The sequence below is a fragment of the Geotrypetes seraphini genome, chromosome 5, assembly GCF_902459505.1.
Source record: "Geotrypetes seraphini chromosome 5, aGeoSer1.1, whole genome shotgun sequence".
Taxonomy (NCBI): domain Eukaryota; kingdom Metazoa; phylum Chordata; class Amphibia; order Gymnophiona; family Dermophiidae; genus Geotrypetes; species Geotrypetes seraphini.
The window spans coordinates 100,486,221-100,503,202 of NC_047088.1; the positions used below are offsets into that span (position 1 = coordinate 100,486,221).

Sequence of the window (16,982 nt, forward strand, 5' to 3'; positions counted from 1 at the left end):
GATACTGTAGGCAATTGCTTCCTGGAACAACTTGTCAAGGAAAATACGAGAGGAAATGCAATTCTGGACTTAATTCTAAATGGACTACGAGGACCGGTGCAAGGTGTAGAAGTAGAAGGGATGCTGGGAAGCAGTGATCACAATATGATCCACTTCAACCTGGACACGGGGGCAAAACATCAATCCAGAACAACGGCCACGGCACTGAACTTCTGAAAAGGGAATTACGAAGGATGAGTCTCATGGTGGGGAAGAAGAGGATAAGCACTGTAAAAACGCTAGAGCAAGCATAGTCCCTTTTTAAGGACACAGTCACCAAAGCGCAAAATCTATATATACCACGTATCAACAAGGGATCCAAGAGGAAAAAGAACAAGGAACCTGCGTGGTTCACTGTAGCAGTGAAAGAAGCGATCAGAGACAAGAAGATTTCATTTAAGGAATGGAAAAAGTCAAAAACGGACGAAAACTGGAAAAAGCACAAACATCATCAAAGCAGGTGCCATAAGGTGGTAAAAGGGGCCAAAAGAGACTATGAGTTAAAAATAGCCAAGGAGGCAAACAACTTCAAGCCATTCTTTCGATATATTAAGGGGAAACGACCCGCGAAGGAAGCGGTGGGGCCGTTGGATGACCATGGAATAAAGGGAGTGCTAAAGGAGGACAAAGCCATCGCCAACAAACTGAACACATTTTTTAGGTCTGTATTTACTGAAGAGGATATACTGGAAGCCGACAGGCTATACGCAGGAAACAAAGTTGTGAAACTGACTGGGTTGACGGTCAGTCTAGAAGAGGTATGCAGGCAGATTGATAGGTTTTAAAAACGATAAATCCCCAGGACCGGATGGCATCCATCCAAGGGTAATTAAGGAACTGAAAGGGGTTACAGTTGAACTGCTTCAACTTATAGCCAATCTGTCGATCAAATCGGGAAGGATTCCGGAAGACTGGAAAGTGGCGAATGTTACGCCAATCTTTAAGAAAGGTTCGAGAGGAGATCCAGGAAACTACAGACTTGTGAGTCTGACCTCGGTACCGGGAAAGATGGTAGAGGCACTGATAAAGGACCGCATCATTGACCACCTTGACAGACACAATCTGATGAGGACCAGCCAGCACGGCTTCAGCAAAGGATGATCGTGCTTGACGAACTTGCTGCACTTCAAAGGAGTTATCAGGCAGATAGACAAGGGTGACCCGGTCGAAATTTTCAGAAGGCATTCGATAAGGTCCCGCATGAACGACTACTTCAAAAAATTGCAAGCCTTGGAATTAAGGGTAAAATAATCACGTAGATATAAAACAGAGTGTGGGGATAAATGGACAATACTCTGACTGGAAAAGTGTCACGAATGGAGTGCCGCAGGCTTCGGTGCTTGGACCTGTTCACTTCCACATATTTATAAACGACCTGGAAATTGGTACGACGAGCGAGTTGATTAAATTTGCAGACGATACAAAGTTATTCAGAGTAGTGAAGACACAGGATTGTGAAGACCTGCAACATGACAAACACGCTCAAGAAATGGTCCACGACATGGCAAATGAGGTTTAACGTGGATAAGTGTAAGGGGATGCATGTCAGTAACAAGAATCTTATACACGAGTACAGGATGTCTGGTGCAGTACTTAGGGAGACCCCCCCAGGAGAGAGACTTGGGAGTACTGGTAGACAAGTCAATGAAGCCGTCCGTACAATGTGCGGCGGCGGCGAAAATGGCAAACAGAATGCTAGGAATGATTAAGAAGGGGATCACAAACAAATCGGAGAAGGTTATCATGCCGCTGTACCGCGCCATGGTACACCCTCACCTGGAATACTGCGTCCAGCGCTAGTCACTGTACTTGAAGAAGGATCTGGAGAAGAGCGACCAAAATGGTTAAGAGCTGGATGAGTTGTCGTACAGTGAGAGATTAGAGAAACTGGGCCTCTTCTCCCTTGAAAAGAGGAGACTGAGAGGGGACATGGTCGAAACATTCAAGATAATGAAGGGAATAGACTTAGTAGATAAAGACAGGTTGTTCACCCTCTTCCAAGGTAGGGAGAATGAGAGGGCACTCTCTAAAGTTAAAAGGGGATAGATTATGTACAAACGTAAGGAAGTTCTTCTTCACCCAGAGAGTGGTGGAATGCTGAAATGCTGGGAAAACACCCTCCAGGGATTCAAGACAAATTAGACAAGTTCCTGCTAAACCAGAATATACGCAGGTGAAGCTAGACTCAGGGCACTGGTCTTTGATCTAAGGGCCGCCGTGGAAGCGGACTGCTGGGCATGATGGACCACTGGTCTGACCCAACAGGGCAATTCTTATGTTCATATGTTAAGTCTTAAGGGTCTGATTAAATATATATGATGTATGTGTGAAGTGGTGGAAGAAACTTTCCAAATCTAGAGAGAACAATCGTTGAATAACATCGGTAGCTAAGTGCTAGTGCACAGAACAACTGCTGTATATAGGAAGAGTCCAGCTGTGGCCAAAGAACAAGCTCTTGTACGTGTTTACCCCATGGCCAATGATAGTGCTAATACTTCACAGAATAACAAACCACTCAAGGAGAGTGGTCTTATAGCACCAGATTGACCACACAGGCCATGGTATGCAGACCTAGTCTCAGACTGCAGGTACAGCCCGATCTTCTGTCTCGGCCCAGAGTTCATAGAAGATCCAGATCACTTTGGTCTTATGTCATGGCTGTTAAGTGTGCAACATAGAGCGCAAAGGATAGTTATTGCTACTCTCCTCATAGTCAAGAAGCCTATGACAGTCTCCACTTATGCTAAGGCATGGAAGATGTTTCAACACTGGTGCATGAAAGAGGAAATGGAGCCATTTAGTGCTCCGATTGTGGTGATGGTAGCTTTACTCCAAGCAGGTCTTGACAAAGACCTTGCAGTGACGTCACTCAGGATCCAAGTGGTGGGCCTCTCATGCTTCAGAGCCTGTGGACCCAAAGCTCTCCTGGCTTCTCATCCGGACATAGCCAGATTCCTAAAAGCACTAAGGTTCATACCACTGGTAAAACAACTGTTTCCAGCGTAAAACCTTAGTGTGGTTTTGCATGACCTCAGTCAGGCTCCTATTCAAGAGGCTTTCTTGTTGGGCATTACTGTCATGACAGTTTTCCTCGTGGCCAGTACGTCAGGAAGACAAGTCTCAGAGCTGCAGGCCCTTCCAAGCAGGGAGCTCTTCCTCAAGATCATGGAGGAGGGAGTTTTCTTGCACATGACCCTGTCCTTTTTGCCAAAGGTTGTTTTGGCATTTCATATCAATCAGGAGATAAGATTACCAGCGTTCCAGACCACAGGGTCAAAGAAAAAGGATCGGATTCTGAGAAAGCTGGATGTGAGAAGAATCCTCCTACGTTATCTGGAGGTCACCAAAGAGTTCTGACTGTCAGACCATCTATTTGGGCTCATCAATCAGGCTGGACACGTTAGACCGGTGTCTAAAGCTATCATCTCAAGATGGATACAGATGGCCATCTTGTTAGCATATATTGCTTGTGATAAGCAATCACCGGTCTCCTTGAAAGCGCATTCCACAAGAAGCGTGGCTAGGCAGAAGCTCAGGTTATTCACCCAATAAGATTTTGGGGGCACCAACCTGGTCCACTCTGCATACATTCTCCAAGTTCTACAGAGTGGACATGGCGGCATGGACTCTTATCTTTGGGTCCTCTGTGTTACAAATAGGCATAGAGGTCCCTCCCTAGATTTCTGGGACTGCTTTTGTACATCCCTACTGACATATCTATTGCACTAGAAAAAGAGATTAGGTTCTTACCTTGCTGACATCTTTTCTATTAGATAGGTGTGTCATTCTAGAACTCCGACCTATTGGTTATTTACTCCACCTGCCTACTAGCTCAGTCAGAAAGTTCAAGTCAAAACTGAGATTTGATGTCAGTCTGTCCTCAAGGGTATGAAGAATAATCTACTGCTTTAACACATTGGGGGAATGTTTCAGCTCAATCAATGTTTCTGATTGTTCAATTAATGTGTTTAATGTGTTTGTTAAACTTTCAGAGCAGAACAGATTTGTAGTTCGAGGAATCTCCCTGCACCTCTCCTCCTTATGTGTTCTTATATAGGGCAGTCACCTGCTTTGGTACAAACTAAAGAGGGCAGCATAGCCCTCTGGAGTAGGAAGAGTTGAAAATCTGGAATGGATTTCTTCTGCATGGCTCATGAGCATGGGGAAGAATACTCTATTGTCTAGAATGATACACCTATCTACTAGAAAAGATATTAGCAAGGTAAGAACCTAATCTCTGTATACTATTCCTGAATTTTGGCAAATTTCAAATACCTGCCTTAATCCATAAAGTGGCTTAACCATGATAACACCGTCCTTTACCACCTCTCCTGCCACCAGAAATGACAAATCTAGCTTAATTGAAGCCAAATTATACACTCCCCCAGCCTATTTTTTCAACTTCTTTACTTCACTCAGACAAATGTATTATAAATGGACTCGGTCTGTATCTCCCACTTCTATCCATCCTTCCTTCTTCTGACAGTGTATGTATTTCATGGTATAATTACCATACCACACCTGTTCTGTCCTCACAGCTGATTTAAAGTCTCCCACTTCCTAATGTGTTTCATCTGTTCATGGTTATTACTGACCCTTTATACTTTGAAAGACTTTGCCATGATTATACTCATTTAATTTCCCTAAATCTGCCACTAACTTAATATACTATAATTTTATTGATTCCTTTGCCTATTTAGAAGGAAAATGCCTTTGCAAATTCAAAAGAACTAATTTTATCTTCTACTTTTGCCTTGGATGGATTCCTCCTCCTCCTCCCCCTTCCTCCTGCAGCTGGTTTGGACTGACTGCAGACCAACCTCTCCACCTTCCACCTCCCTTGTTGCTTCTGACTGGTGCCCACTGCTGGCTATAGCCATGCCTACTAACTGCAAGTCAACCACTCAAGATTGACTTCAGACCAGCCTCGCCACCTTCTACCTCTCTTGCTGCTTGTTGCCCTTCCCCTTGCTGCTTCTGTTGGATGCCTATTGCTGGCTCTAGCCCTGCCCACTAACTGTCAATCAATCATTCATTCAGGTGTCCTCACAAACCTACTTAAACAAATCCCTGTCAAGGCAACACAATTCACTTAAACAAGCATGTGCTTCTTAGTGCGCTCCTTAGTGCACCTCCCTATTCTTAACTACATCACTTCCTTTGTATGTTTGTTTCCTTCTCTATTCCTTTCCCTATGGCTCCAATTCACTTTTTGCTTCTCATATTCACTCTCCCCAGTCTTACTCCCTATTCCCTTCCACTCCACCCCACAAACCTTCACTATTCTTCTCCTTTTCCTATCTCCTCTTCATCCGTCTTGTCATTTACCTTATTCTCCATGCTCAAGCTCAAACACTTTCTCCCTTCCAATTCATCCATCTCCTTTTTCTGTGAGCACCTCCCATCTTCGTAATTGCCATCACACTTTCCCTTTACTTTGATCACTCTCCCACTCCTTCTCCTACTCACTTTGAGGGATATTAATCCCAATCTTGGCCCTCCACATCATCTGCTTCCCCACATGTGTAACCTCTCCAACCTTATTCCTATTCTCCTCCTCCGGTCCTCCTCTCGTCCTTTCTCAGGTGCCCTGTTAAATGTTCACTTTGCCTCTCTCATCTTTGACAACCATTTGCAGTCTGTTATTAGCTGTCAGGTAATTCCAATAAAAATCAAGGAAGTGGAGAAATAAGAGACAGGACTATGATGAAACCTAAGGTTTAGTTTAGTTTAGTTTAGACATGAGATATTAGCAGCCATTAAGAATTAATAGAGTTGAAGAAGAAGATAGAGGTTGATAGAAGAATTTGAACATGCCAAATAAAACACAAGCGGAAAATACAAGCTCCTACAGCCTGGCTTGTAGGGAAGAAATCTCACTGGTCCTGGAATAAAGTGTAGATTTACAAGGAAGAAGGTTAGCATAGATAAGAACTGAATCTTTCGGTTTTTTTTCCATCAACCTCTTTTTCATCACTGCATAGATCTGAATGATGCACCAATTCACAATCACTAGCAGCATCCAGTGCTTAGTAGAGTGCACTATCTGGTAGGGCTGTACTGAATATTTGGCTCCCTGTTGCTCCAAACGCATTATTTGTATTCAGCCGATTTTGAATAGGGTAATGCATTTGGAGCACTAGGTGGCTAAATATTTGGTACAGCTCTACTATCTGGGGCTTTCCCTCCAGTGCTGCATGCTTCTGCTACTACCTCTTTATCTCACAATCTGAAGAAAGTTTTAAGGAAATTTGCCCAAACTTCTTTTTTGTGTGTGTATTTGTGGATATTGCTGACCTCTCCATAGTCTGGGGGTTTCTATCTTACTCCAATTGCCATGAATAATATAAGGTTTCAGTTAGCAGAATTTTTAAGCCATCTCCTGTTGGAGCTAACAGATTTGGCTACACCATGAGGAGTGATGTAACTTCCTTTTGGCTTTATAAAATAGGCATCTGCTTGCCTTTCCTATGTAAGTGACCTGTTATAAAATTATCCTCCATATGATTATATGTTAATCAAGTTTTCTATTCTGCCTTTACCTATTTAGTTCAAGGTTGGATTACATTACAAGAGATTGGGTCAGTTACCTAGGAAATTACAGTGGACAGTTTGACAAGGACATTCAGTAGATTTGCTAGTACAGGTAGATTAATCCACCTCAACTAGACACAGAAGAACCCACACACTATTCACACACCCACCAACCAAAAATGTCAAACGAAGAAAAACTATATGACAACTTACTGCCCACCAGAGCAGCAAAACTAGACAGACAACTCACCAATCTGCTGATTTCAACCACAAACTACATAACCTTCAAAAAAGAAACATAAACCCTACTCTTCAAAAAATACATAAAACCTATGTAACACAACCAGATCTGTCCCAAGCTTCATCTGCAATACTGCAATACAATTGTATTTTTTCTTTCTTTCCTACCGTTTCATGTGGCATGTCACCCCAGTTTGTTTTTTACTTTTTAAAGTAGTCATTTTTAATTTTAATGTATTTGTGATTTTATTGCCTTTGTAAAACGCTTTGTAATCTGAAAAGCGTTTAATCAAATATCATAATAAACTTGAAACTATCTACTCCTTAGCAAATTAGAAAATATTCAAACTAATCCTTATGTATTTCTTAATATCATGACAATTCTTATGTAATCTGCCTTGAACCGCAAGGTAATGGCGGTATAGAAATCACTAATGTAATGTAATAATACAGTTAGGTCATGGTTACAAATACATAGTTACAATTTTAAGTAGGTTATCTTTGACTCATCGTTATGTCCCAGGATTTGCATTATACAGTTTAGAAATTTACTTTTCAATTACCATTTCAGTTACTTTCAGGTTAGCTCCCTGTCTTGGTACAGAAATGCTTTTAAGAGTTTTCTGAACCTGAGATAGTGGTTACAAGATTGTAGCGTAAGTGGTAGTTGGTTCCAGCATTTTACTAATTGATATTGGATGGATAAGGTAATTTGCCTGGTAGACTTTATATTGTTGCATGCTGGGTATTTTAAGCGGAAAAGATTTCTGGTGGAATATTTGTTGGAGGCACCTTGGAGTAGGATGGCCCAACTCAGTTACGTAGTCGGGGGCATTCCCCATCAGGATCTTAAAGGCAGTGATGCCTAATTTAAACTTGATCCTTGCAGTTATGGGCAACCAATGTAGTTTCATGTAGTAGGGCTGTAGGTGTTCCAATTTCCATAATCTGTAAATGAGTCTTACTGCTGCATTTTGAACTAGTTGTAGACATGATAGCAATATTTTAGAGCAAAGAACTAGTGTTACAATAGTCTAGTCGAGATAGGATTAGGGATTGCACTAAAATTCGGAAAACCTGTTTTGAAGTATTTTCAGATGGATCTTAGCCTCTTCTTCCCTTGTCTATTGCAATAGGTGTTGTGACAAGTGTCTTTGGACACACATCGATCTGAGCCGGCGAAAGTCCATCACGCCCCCTATGCTGAGTGGTATTGTGCGACGGCAGCCAAGCAGTCTGAATCTTAGCTGGAGCAATATTTCCAAGAAGCAGCTTATGTGGCTAATCAATCGACTACAGGGTAAGAGAGGGATACACTCACTGTGTAAAACCAGAATTTGAATATGGCAAGCTTTTGGTTGACTGAATTTAGATGCAGAAAATTGGTTGTTATAATCTGACTATATGAAAATAGGTTCTCATACCTCAGCATTTGACTAGTAGTGTGTAGATGTACATTGATGTCTTAAGACAAACTATGACGGAAACCAGTTACATTAGAATATGGTTTGACTGACCTGACATACAGTCCAACTGTAGAGAGAGATTTTGACTGCTAGTATTTCAGTGTACAAGACAACTGCTAATTGTAACATGTGCTTGACAGGCTCCAACTATTTAATGATTGCTATATGCACAGAAGAACCAGTGTGGAAAGCTTGCAGGAGATCTGTGCATTAATGGTTTAGCACACCAATTCTTAACACAAGCCAAACACACAAATTTTGTTCCTCCATTCAGTAAGTAAATAGCAAACAATTGCCACCATGATAAAAAAAAAATGTGCAGTATAAGAAAAAATTGCACATACTGCCACAGGATTATGCTGCTGTTTGCTGCATTGAAGAGCAAAATGTCTCTCTTCTGTCACTGGTTCACATAGGGGTCCTTTTACTAAGGCGCGCTAGCCGTTTTAGCGAGCGCTAAATGCTAACACGTCCATAGATTATAATGGACGCGTTAGCATTTAGCGTGCTAAAATGGCTAGCGCGCCTTAGTAAAAGGACCCCATAATGACAGAAAGGGAGCCATATTTATTTATTTTACAATCCTCAGCAGCTAACAACAAAACATATATAATAAAATACATATATAAAAAATTACATCTTAAAATAAAACAAATATACAAACGTGCATTATTACATCAAATTAATATGCATTAAAATTAAGACTGCATTTTGATTTAAATTTTTAATTGTAAGATTAAGGTGGGGCATAGTCAGCAGTCTGTGGGGAGGTGGGGGGCACAGGAAGGGCCATGCATTTCCTCTCCCTCCTCCCCATGTTAGGCATCATACCTTTGCTGTTGCGGATGCCAAAACCCGCCAGTCAAATAAATCCATTCCCAAAGTAGCCTCCTTCTTCCTGCTGCTGCCTCAAGATAGAGGAAGTGTGAGGTGTTCCAGCTGCTGATGCTAGCACTCCCCGAGTATGCTCAGATCATGGGCAAACTGAGCATGCTTGAGGAGTACAAGTTAGAGAATGATATGGAGACAAAGTTTGTCCCCATCCCCGTGAGCTCTGTCCCTGTTCCCGCCCCATCCCCGCAAACTGTCTCCGCCCTGTCTCTATGAACTCTCTGATCCTAACCACACAAGCCTCAAATAGTTGTGATTTTATATTGAAGTCATTTTATTAAAGTATAATAAGAAACAATATTCTGTACAACTGTCATTTTATAAATCACAAATACAGACCAAGGATCAACAAAAACCCTTTTCTCCCTTCCCTTCCACTTCCATGCAGAAGTCTTTTGGATATGCTCTTATTTTTTCACTTAAAGTTCGTTTTTTTTCTGTGGTTTCAGTGCCATGAGACCCTGTGTGGTGTCTTCTGCTGGAGGAAAGGATGCAGTCTCAAAGAGCTTCACAGAGAGACTTTGGTGGATCTGTGGAGCCAGCCTGCTTGTGCTACCCTTCTCAGACTTGGGGGTCCATTCCACTGGGAGTTCACTTGCCCTCTGACCCTGTCAGGGGTTTAAGCACAGGCTGTATGCATCTTGAGTAAAATAGCCCTCTGGGTTTCAGGGCACAGGCTTCGTATCCCGCCCCGATTGTGTGGCGAGGTATCTATGGGAGCAGAGGTTACAGTCAGAATCTTTCCAACTGTCAATCCGAATATCTTCAAATTTGGTCATTTGGAACAATTTCTGAGGCAGAAAATCATTTTCCTCCATTCACCTGCAGTGTAGCAGAGCTGGCAGGCAAGCGGGCACTTCACAAACTGTAAATACACCTCCATTATTTCCTGTGGGAGCTTCGGAGGTGGTCTTGTGGGACTCTGTAAAATGCATTTTTCAGAATTTTTGAGGGAAAGGTTCAGGTCTCCCACCTCCCCAAATTGCTATTTTTTATTTTTGGATTTTATTTATTTTTGGCGCAAATTCACTGGCGGTGGCCATCTTAGATTTTTATCGATCTTTTTTATTTCTGCCTCAAAACCCCTCAATTTTATTAAAAATAGTTTGGGATGGACTCCTTAACCCCTAATCTGTCAAATGTGTACATTGATTGTGCCGGATCAGTGACCGTTTGCTGTGGCACACTTGAGGGAGGGGTTGGGAGCTTCAGGCTTTGCCTCCTTCAGATCCTCCAAGGCTGGGGAGCCGGCCTGGGTCCATAATTTGGGGAAAAAAATCTTGCCTAGAGGCCGTTCTGGAGTTTGGTCCCGAATGCCTGCTTTCTGAGTCTGGGGACTCTTTTGGCATGATGTAGGCACTTCAGCAAGGCCCCACTGTAGACAAGAAGTGTAAATTTTCACCAGACTTTTTTTTTCGCTCCTCTGGAAGTTGTGTTCTTTGCACCCAGCTCATTTCATGCAGCCAGAAGGTGCATTGGTTTCTTCTAAACTGGTTGCACTAGTGGCAGAGATCCCTTTTCAGGAGCCCTCTCGTCCGGCTATGGCAGAGCACGATTGCATTAGTTTTCATATGGATATTATGCCTCTTTTTTCTCCTGACACTGTTTCTATTTGGATCTGGCTGATACCCTTGCTGGGACTAGTCAACACAGTCGTCCTGAGAGTCCTGATTTGGGTGAGAATCCTTCCGTCGGCAGACTTTTTCAACCTGGCTCTGTCCACCGTTTTCTTGCTGAAGTTCTGAAAGAGCTCAATTTGTAATCTTCCATGTCAAAGTGTTCGTTCATGGACTGTTCTAATGCTCTGTCATCCAGAGCTTCTTGGTCTGGTTACAGAACAATGGGATACCCAGAGAGCTCTTTCAAACACTCTAAAGCTATGACTAAGCTTTATCAGCTGGCTCCTGATTTTCAGCAGTGTTTTGGGCATCCTAAATTGAATTCCACCATGTCACAGGTTACCTGGCGCACGGCCCTCCCTACTTATGAAGGAGTAGTGCTTAAGGACTCCAAGGATCATAGAGTGGAAATTATATTACATACATACACACAAAAAAAGACCTTTTGAAGTGGTTTTTTCAGGTGTCAAGGCGGTAGCGGCCTCCTTTGCAGTGCATGCCTGACACACGGGATTATGCAGTGTGCCCTCTGTGGAAGTGGATGTCTGTCCTTAGCTGGTGATGGACAGTGTGGATTATGTGACAAATGCTCTTTATGATCTCATTTGAATTCTTAGTAAGGTCTTGGCTTAGGCGGTGTCTACATGCCGGCCTCTTTGGATCTGTTTTTGGGCTGGGGTCACTACCTCCAAGGCCACTTTAAGCAGACTTCCTTTAAAGGGTCAGCTTTTTTGTTTTGGGACAGGTCTGGATAACCTCATTGCCAATGTTGCTGATCACCACTCTAAGTCTCTCCTTGTGCACATGTCTTGCTGGACTTTGGGAGGTGACCTTAGTAATTTTCATCCTTCCTGCCGTTTTTGTTATGGATCCTCGCAGGCTTCCAGATCCTGGGCAGCTACTGTTCCAACACCCCCCCCCCCCCCTCAAAAGCACCATTGATGCCAAAGGGCTGGCTTTCTCAATTTTCCCAAGAGTGAACTCACATATCCTTGGATCAGTGGGTGCTGGACATCATTCGGGAGGGGCGCAAGATAGATTTCTTTTGTCTGCCTCCGGATTTGTTTCTGGGCTCACTGGCAGGTTGGCCAGAATAGGAGTCAAAGGTCTGCACTACCCTGCAGCGTCTCTTGGACATCCGAGTGATTGAACCCATTCCAGAACACGAATCGGGCTTCGGCAGATACTCCTTATAGTTCATCATGCCAAACAAAAGCTCAGAGGACTGGAGGCATGTTCTGGATCTCAAGTTGGGCCGGACTGCACATGTGCCCTCTGCAGGAGTCTCTCCTTTTTTGATGGTCTCCACAGCATCATCCCCTTCAAATGCAGCTCTCCTGGACAGAACCAGCTTGCAGCAGTCTCTGCTGCTGGTTTCAGGGGGATGCTTTCCACCAGAGTGAATCTCTTTGGAGATGGAGTGGTTCACTCATGACAGATAGTAGCCTGTTGGGCTGGAGTGCTTTCTGCGGGGACCGCTTCATTCAGGAGCAATGGACTACCGCGACAGAAGCGTTGGTTGATTGATCATCTGGAGATCGGGCTTTTCAACTGGTGTTTTCTTGCTCTCCTGCCCACTTTGACAGGGAAAGCAGTGCGAGTGTTTTCTGACAATGCCACAGCAGTGACATATGCATATTGTCAAGGGGGCACTAGAAGCACTCCCTAGGGCCAGTCAGCTCACATATTGTTTTGCTGGATGGTGTTACATCTTATGTTTCCCTCTGCAGTGCATGTGGCCAGAGTCAAAACCATACAGCTAGACTTCATCAGTCAAGTCCTGGACCTGGAAGCCTGGTCCCTCTCATGAAGAGCGTTTCATCTTATCATGCAGCGCTGCATTCCACCACAGCTGGACTTGATGGCTTCAGCCAGGATCTCGTAGGTCAGGTGCTTCTTCAGTCGAATTACAGAGTGCAGATGTATAGGTCTAGATGACTTGGTTCTGCCCTGGCTGGCTCACAACCTCCTTTATGTATTCCCTCCGTAGCCTCTGGTTGGTCGATTGATCTGCTGGATAGTGTCACATCCCAGCATAGTGATCCTAGTGGCTCCAGATTGGCCTCGCCTTCCGTGGTAGGCAGATGTTGTACATCTTCAGCAGGGTCAGAAACTCAAGCTCCCTCTTCATCGTGATCTTCTCAGTCGGGGACCGGTGCCCATAGGGAACCCATAGCACTTTGGTCTTCTGGCATGGCTCTTGAGCGCTCAGCTTGATGGAGCAGTTATTCTGATGTGGTTGTTTTGACACTTTTGAAGTTTGAGAAACCTTCTACTTTGGCTCCTTATGCCAAAGCCTGGAAGGCTTTCCAATAGTGGTGTACCAAGGACCAGATAGAGCCTGAGCGGGCTCCCATTCCGGTGGTTCTGTCATTTCCTCTGGCAGGCTTGGATATGGGTTTAGCTGTGGCCTCTCTTAAGGTTCAGGTAGCAGGCTTTTTGTGCTTCTGAGCTTATAAGTGTTCCAGTTCACTTACTATTCAGCCCGATGTGTCCAAGTTTCTGACAGGAGCGCTTCGCTTGTGACCTCCCTTGTGTCTTTCTTTCACTACATGGAATCTTAACCTTGTTCTGCCCCATTCAAGCCACTGAAGGATGCTTCTCTTCTGGATATGATGATCAAGTCTGTCTTTCTGGTCACCATTGTCTCTGCACAGTATGTTTCGGAGCTTCAGATTCTTTCATGCAGTGAACCCTTTCTACAGATCATGGAAGCAGGGGTGGTTCTCTGTACAGTACATTCTTTTCTATTGAAGGTGGTTTCCGATATCCAAGTCACCAAGGAGGCTGGTTTTCCTGTGTTTCACTTCACAGGATCAGTGTGAAAGGATAAGATCTTCCGCAAATTGGACATCATGAGAGTCTTGTTCAACTATTTAGAGTATTTTGCCTTTTTTTTTTACTTGTTTTTATATTTTGCAGAGCTGATCTTAACAAAAATTGTTATGGCTTAACAGAAATTGTAATGGTTTTTGGATGTCTGATCATCTCGTTGTCCTGACTATTCCATCTGGGCCAGGTGGGCCGGCTTCTAAGTCCTCGATTGCCTCTTTGATTCATATGGCCATTTCTGCAACTTCCATTACCCATGGTAAGCAACCACCGACATCCTTTCGGCAGGAGATCACAGACTTTTGGAGAACGTCTGCTTCTGAGAGGCTCCCTCTGCTGCAGTAACCCCCCTGGACAGCCTGCAGGTCAGATCGGGCTCCGGGATTGGGAGTTAGCTCACCCCAGGTTCGTTCGCTAGTGGGTGTAGTGCAGGCTGAGCGGTTCCATGGAGGCGCAACTGGGATTGGAGCCGGACTGTGTACCTATGCCTGGTGGTTGCGAGACTTATCCAAGGGTGGTAGAGGTCACCGGCTGTGGTGGTCGGCAGTCAGACTTGAAATCCAGCTTTCTGAGGCTTTAGATCTTCCTGCATGTTGTTCTAGCATTGCCTGCAGGTTCTCCCATACAGCACAATGGAACAGTGAGTAACAGCCTAACAACCTGTTACAGCGATTTTGGGGGGTCTTGAAAAGGGGTTTGGGGGTGGTTACCCTGCATGCTCTAACCCTCCCCACCTCTAAAATCCACAAATCGCCATTTTTTAGGGATTCCTTTTCTTTTCCCGGGCTATTTTAGTGCAAAATCGGCACCCACTGAAGCCATCTTGGATTTTTTTCTGATTTGAGTAAAACTATATATATTTTTTATAGTTAGGAGCTTCATTTTTGCCCCAAACTTCACAGATGGCCTCCGCAGGTTGGGATGCAGCGGATGGCTGTCGGATGTGCAGCCGTGTTCCATGTGTGCTGCAGCCCACAAGGGGGGTGAAGGTGCCTTCTACCTCTGGGGAGACCCTACTTGAACCTTCACCCCAATTTCAGTGAAAATCACGTCTGGGAGCTCTCAGGAAAGCACTGGTAGCATATTTGTGAAATGCCAAAGCGGTTCCAGAGAAAAGCCTCATAGGTCTTCCAAGCACTTGGTAAGTCTGAGGTACAGAGGACAGCTCTTGCTGCGGGAGATCTTTTCCCCCGGAATTTGTGAATATGCTGTATCAGGCATACTTAATTAAGAAGTCCATGCCTGTGGTCACCCCACCGACATCTGGGCCGTCTGTGGAGACTACACCTCCGCTGGACCTGAGTCTTTCGCTTTGTTCCCTGGCAGGGACCCCGGAGTGGAAAAGGACGATGCCTGCAATTATGTCAGGCACTCTTTCGATCCCTCAGCTTTCACAGGGAGGTTCGGCGGCATCCACAGATGTGGTAAATCTGGCGGAGCTCCGCAATCAGAATCCGTGTGGGTCCCAGGACCTGACTGATGATCCCACAGTACGCAGGTTCTTCAAACCTGCTCATCTGGAGGACCTCATTACGGAATCTCTGCAGGAATTAAATCTGTAGCCAGTCCAGGTGGAATATGTATTAAGGATACCGCAGTGCTCCTGCGTACGGTTCTTTCCTTCTGAAAGTGGTTTCTGTCTTCCATGTGAATCAGGAAGTTCAACTTCCAGTGTTTGTTCCTTCCGGTTCAAAGGCCCAGGACCGGGTGCTGCGGTCCCTGGATGTGCGCAAGCTTTGCTGTGATATTTGGAGGTTACCAATAAGTTTCGTGTCTTGGACTACCTGTTTGTCCTGGTGAGTCCTGTCCACAAGTGCAAGCCTGCATCTAAGGCTACCATTTTGAGATGGATTCGAGTGGCCATTTCTGCAGCTTATATAACAGCAGGAAAGAAGCCCCCCTTGGGGTGTGGGCTCATTCTACCAGAGGGGTTTCCTCCTCCTGGGCTGAGTCTCTGGATGAGATTTGCAGGGCTGCTACGTGGTCCTCCTTGCACACCTTCACCAGCTTTTATAGAATTGATGTGGCAGCCAAGCAGGATACCGCTTTTGGTGCCTTGGTGTTAGCAGCGAGCTCATCAGTCCCATCCTGATGTTTTCAGGACTGCTCTGTTATGTCCCACTGGTCATGGAATAAAGGGGGATTGTACAAGAACAAAAGATTAGGTTCTTACCTTTGCTAATATTCTTTCTTGTAAATCCTCCCTTTATTCCAGGAACCTGCCCTATGTATGTCTGATTCGATGATCATCAGCCATGAAGTATTGGTAAGCTGGATTTAAGTTTCGGACCAGCCTTTATAAGAGTGCTATCTGATTAGATCTAGCACTAAATTTTTTGGGGGGAGGGGGGTCCCTGGTTTAGTGATCCTTCTGCGAATGCAGGCTGTGTCTCCCTTTAGAACTGTCTTTATCATTCAAGTTTCTAATATTTATTTATTTCAATAGTTATATACTACTTTAGCCTAAATGGTTTACATTCAGGTACTCAAGCATTTATTCTATCTGTCCTGGTGGTCTCACACTCTATCTAATGTACCTAGTGCATTGGGGGATTAAGTGACATGTCCAGGGTCACAAGGAGCAGCATGTTTCAAAACCTGTTTTTTAGTTTTCATTGTTGCTATTTTGCATATGTTAATATGAGCAGAATTGATTTGTTTGGCGGGAAGTTCCCCATTTCCCTCTCTCTTGTTTATTATCTTCTGTTGATGTTCCTGGCTGTTTGAAGACTGATTGGTGTCCAAGGGGCATGCTCTAAGATAGGCTAGCAAAGGGAGAAGTTAAGACTTCAATCATCTGAGGCTTCCTACAGTGCCTGGCGGCAAGGGATGCATAAATCCACTAGTCCTGGAATAAAGGGAGGATTTACACGAAAGAAAATTAGCAAAGGTAAGACCCTAATCTTCTGTTTTATATTTTGCAGAGCTGATCTTAACAGAAATTGTTGCCTGGAAAGATCTCCCGTGCCCCCTTATTTGAATTATAGGGGACTCTAACTCACCCTCTAAGGTGCGAGGAGCACATGTTCAGAAAAGTGTTTGGATTTCTGCAACTCTCAGATTGCAGGAAAGAATTGAACACCTAGAGTATGGAATCCTACAGGGACTAACAGAAAGAAGATGAAGGTCAAAACCTAATCTTCCATTATAGAAGATCACTCATCTTTTTAACTTGCTCCTTCATTTTCAGTCTAGAATCCAAATGAACTCCTAGGATAGCTTTTTCAAACTGACTCTAGTCTTCCATGCTGCTATTTTTTCTAAACTTTCCTAACTTGGTTTCTTGAACTGTAGACTTGCTCTGTAAGGTTTATTTTCCATTGCCAGATCTAGGATAGATAGAAGATTTAGTCTTGCAGCT

At 44.1% G+C, this 16,982-nt stretch overlaps 1 protein-coding gene across 8 annotated transcripts in view; it reads left to right on the forward strand.

The window, feature by feature from the left end:
- The window catches only part of FBXL19 (F-box and leucine rich repeat protein 19), a 192,920-nt gene that overhangs the window by 150,774 nt on the left and 25,164 nt on the right, over window positions 1-16,982 (forward strand). For all 8 annotated transcript variants that reach the window (XM_033945294.1, XM_033945289.1, XM_033945287.1 and 5 more), the window contains one exon: window positions 7,950-8,113. In XM_033945294.1, the coding sequence (XP_033801185.1) occupies window positions 7,950-8,113 (164 nt within the window). The remainder of the gene's footprint in view (window positions 1-7,949; window positions 8,114-16,982) is intronic.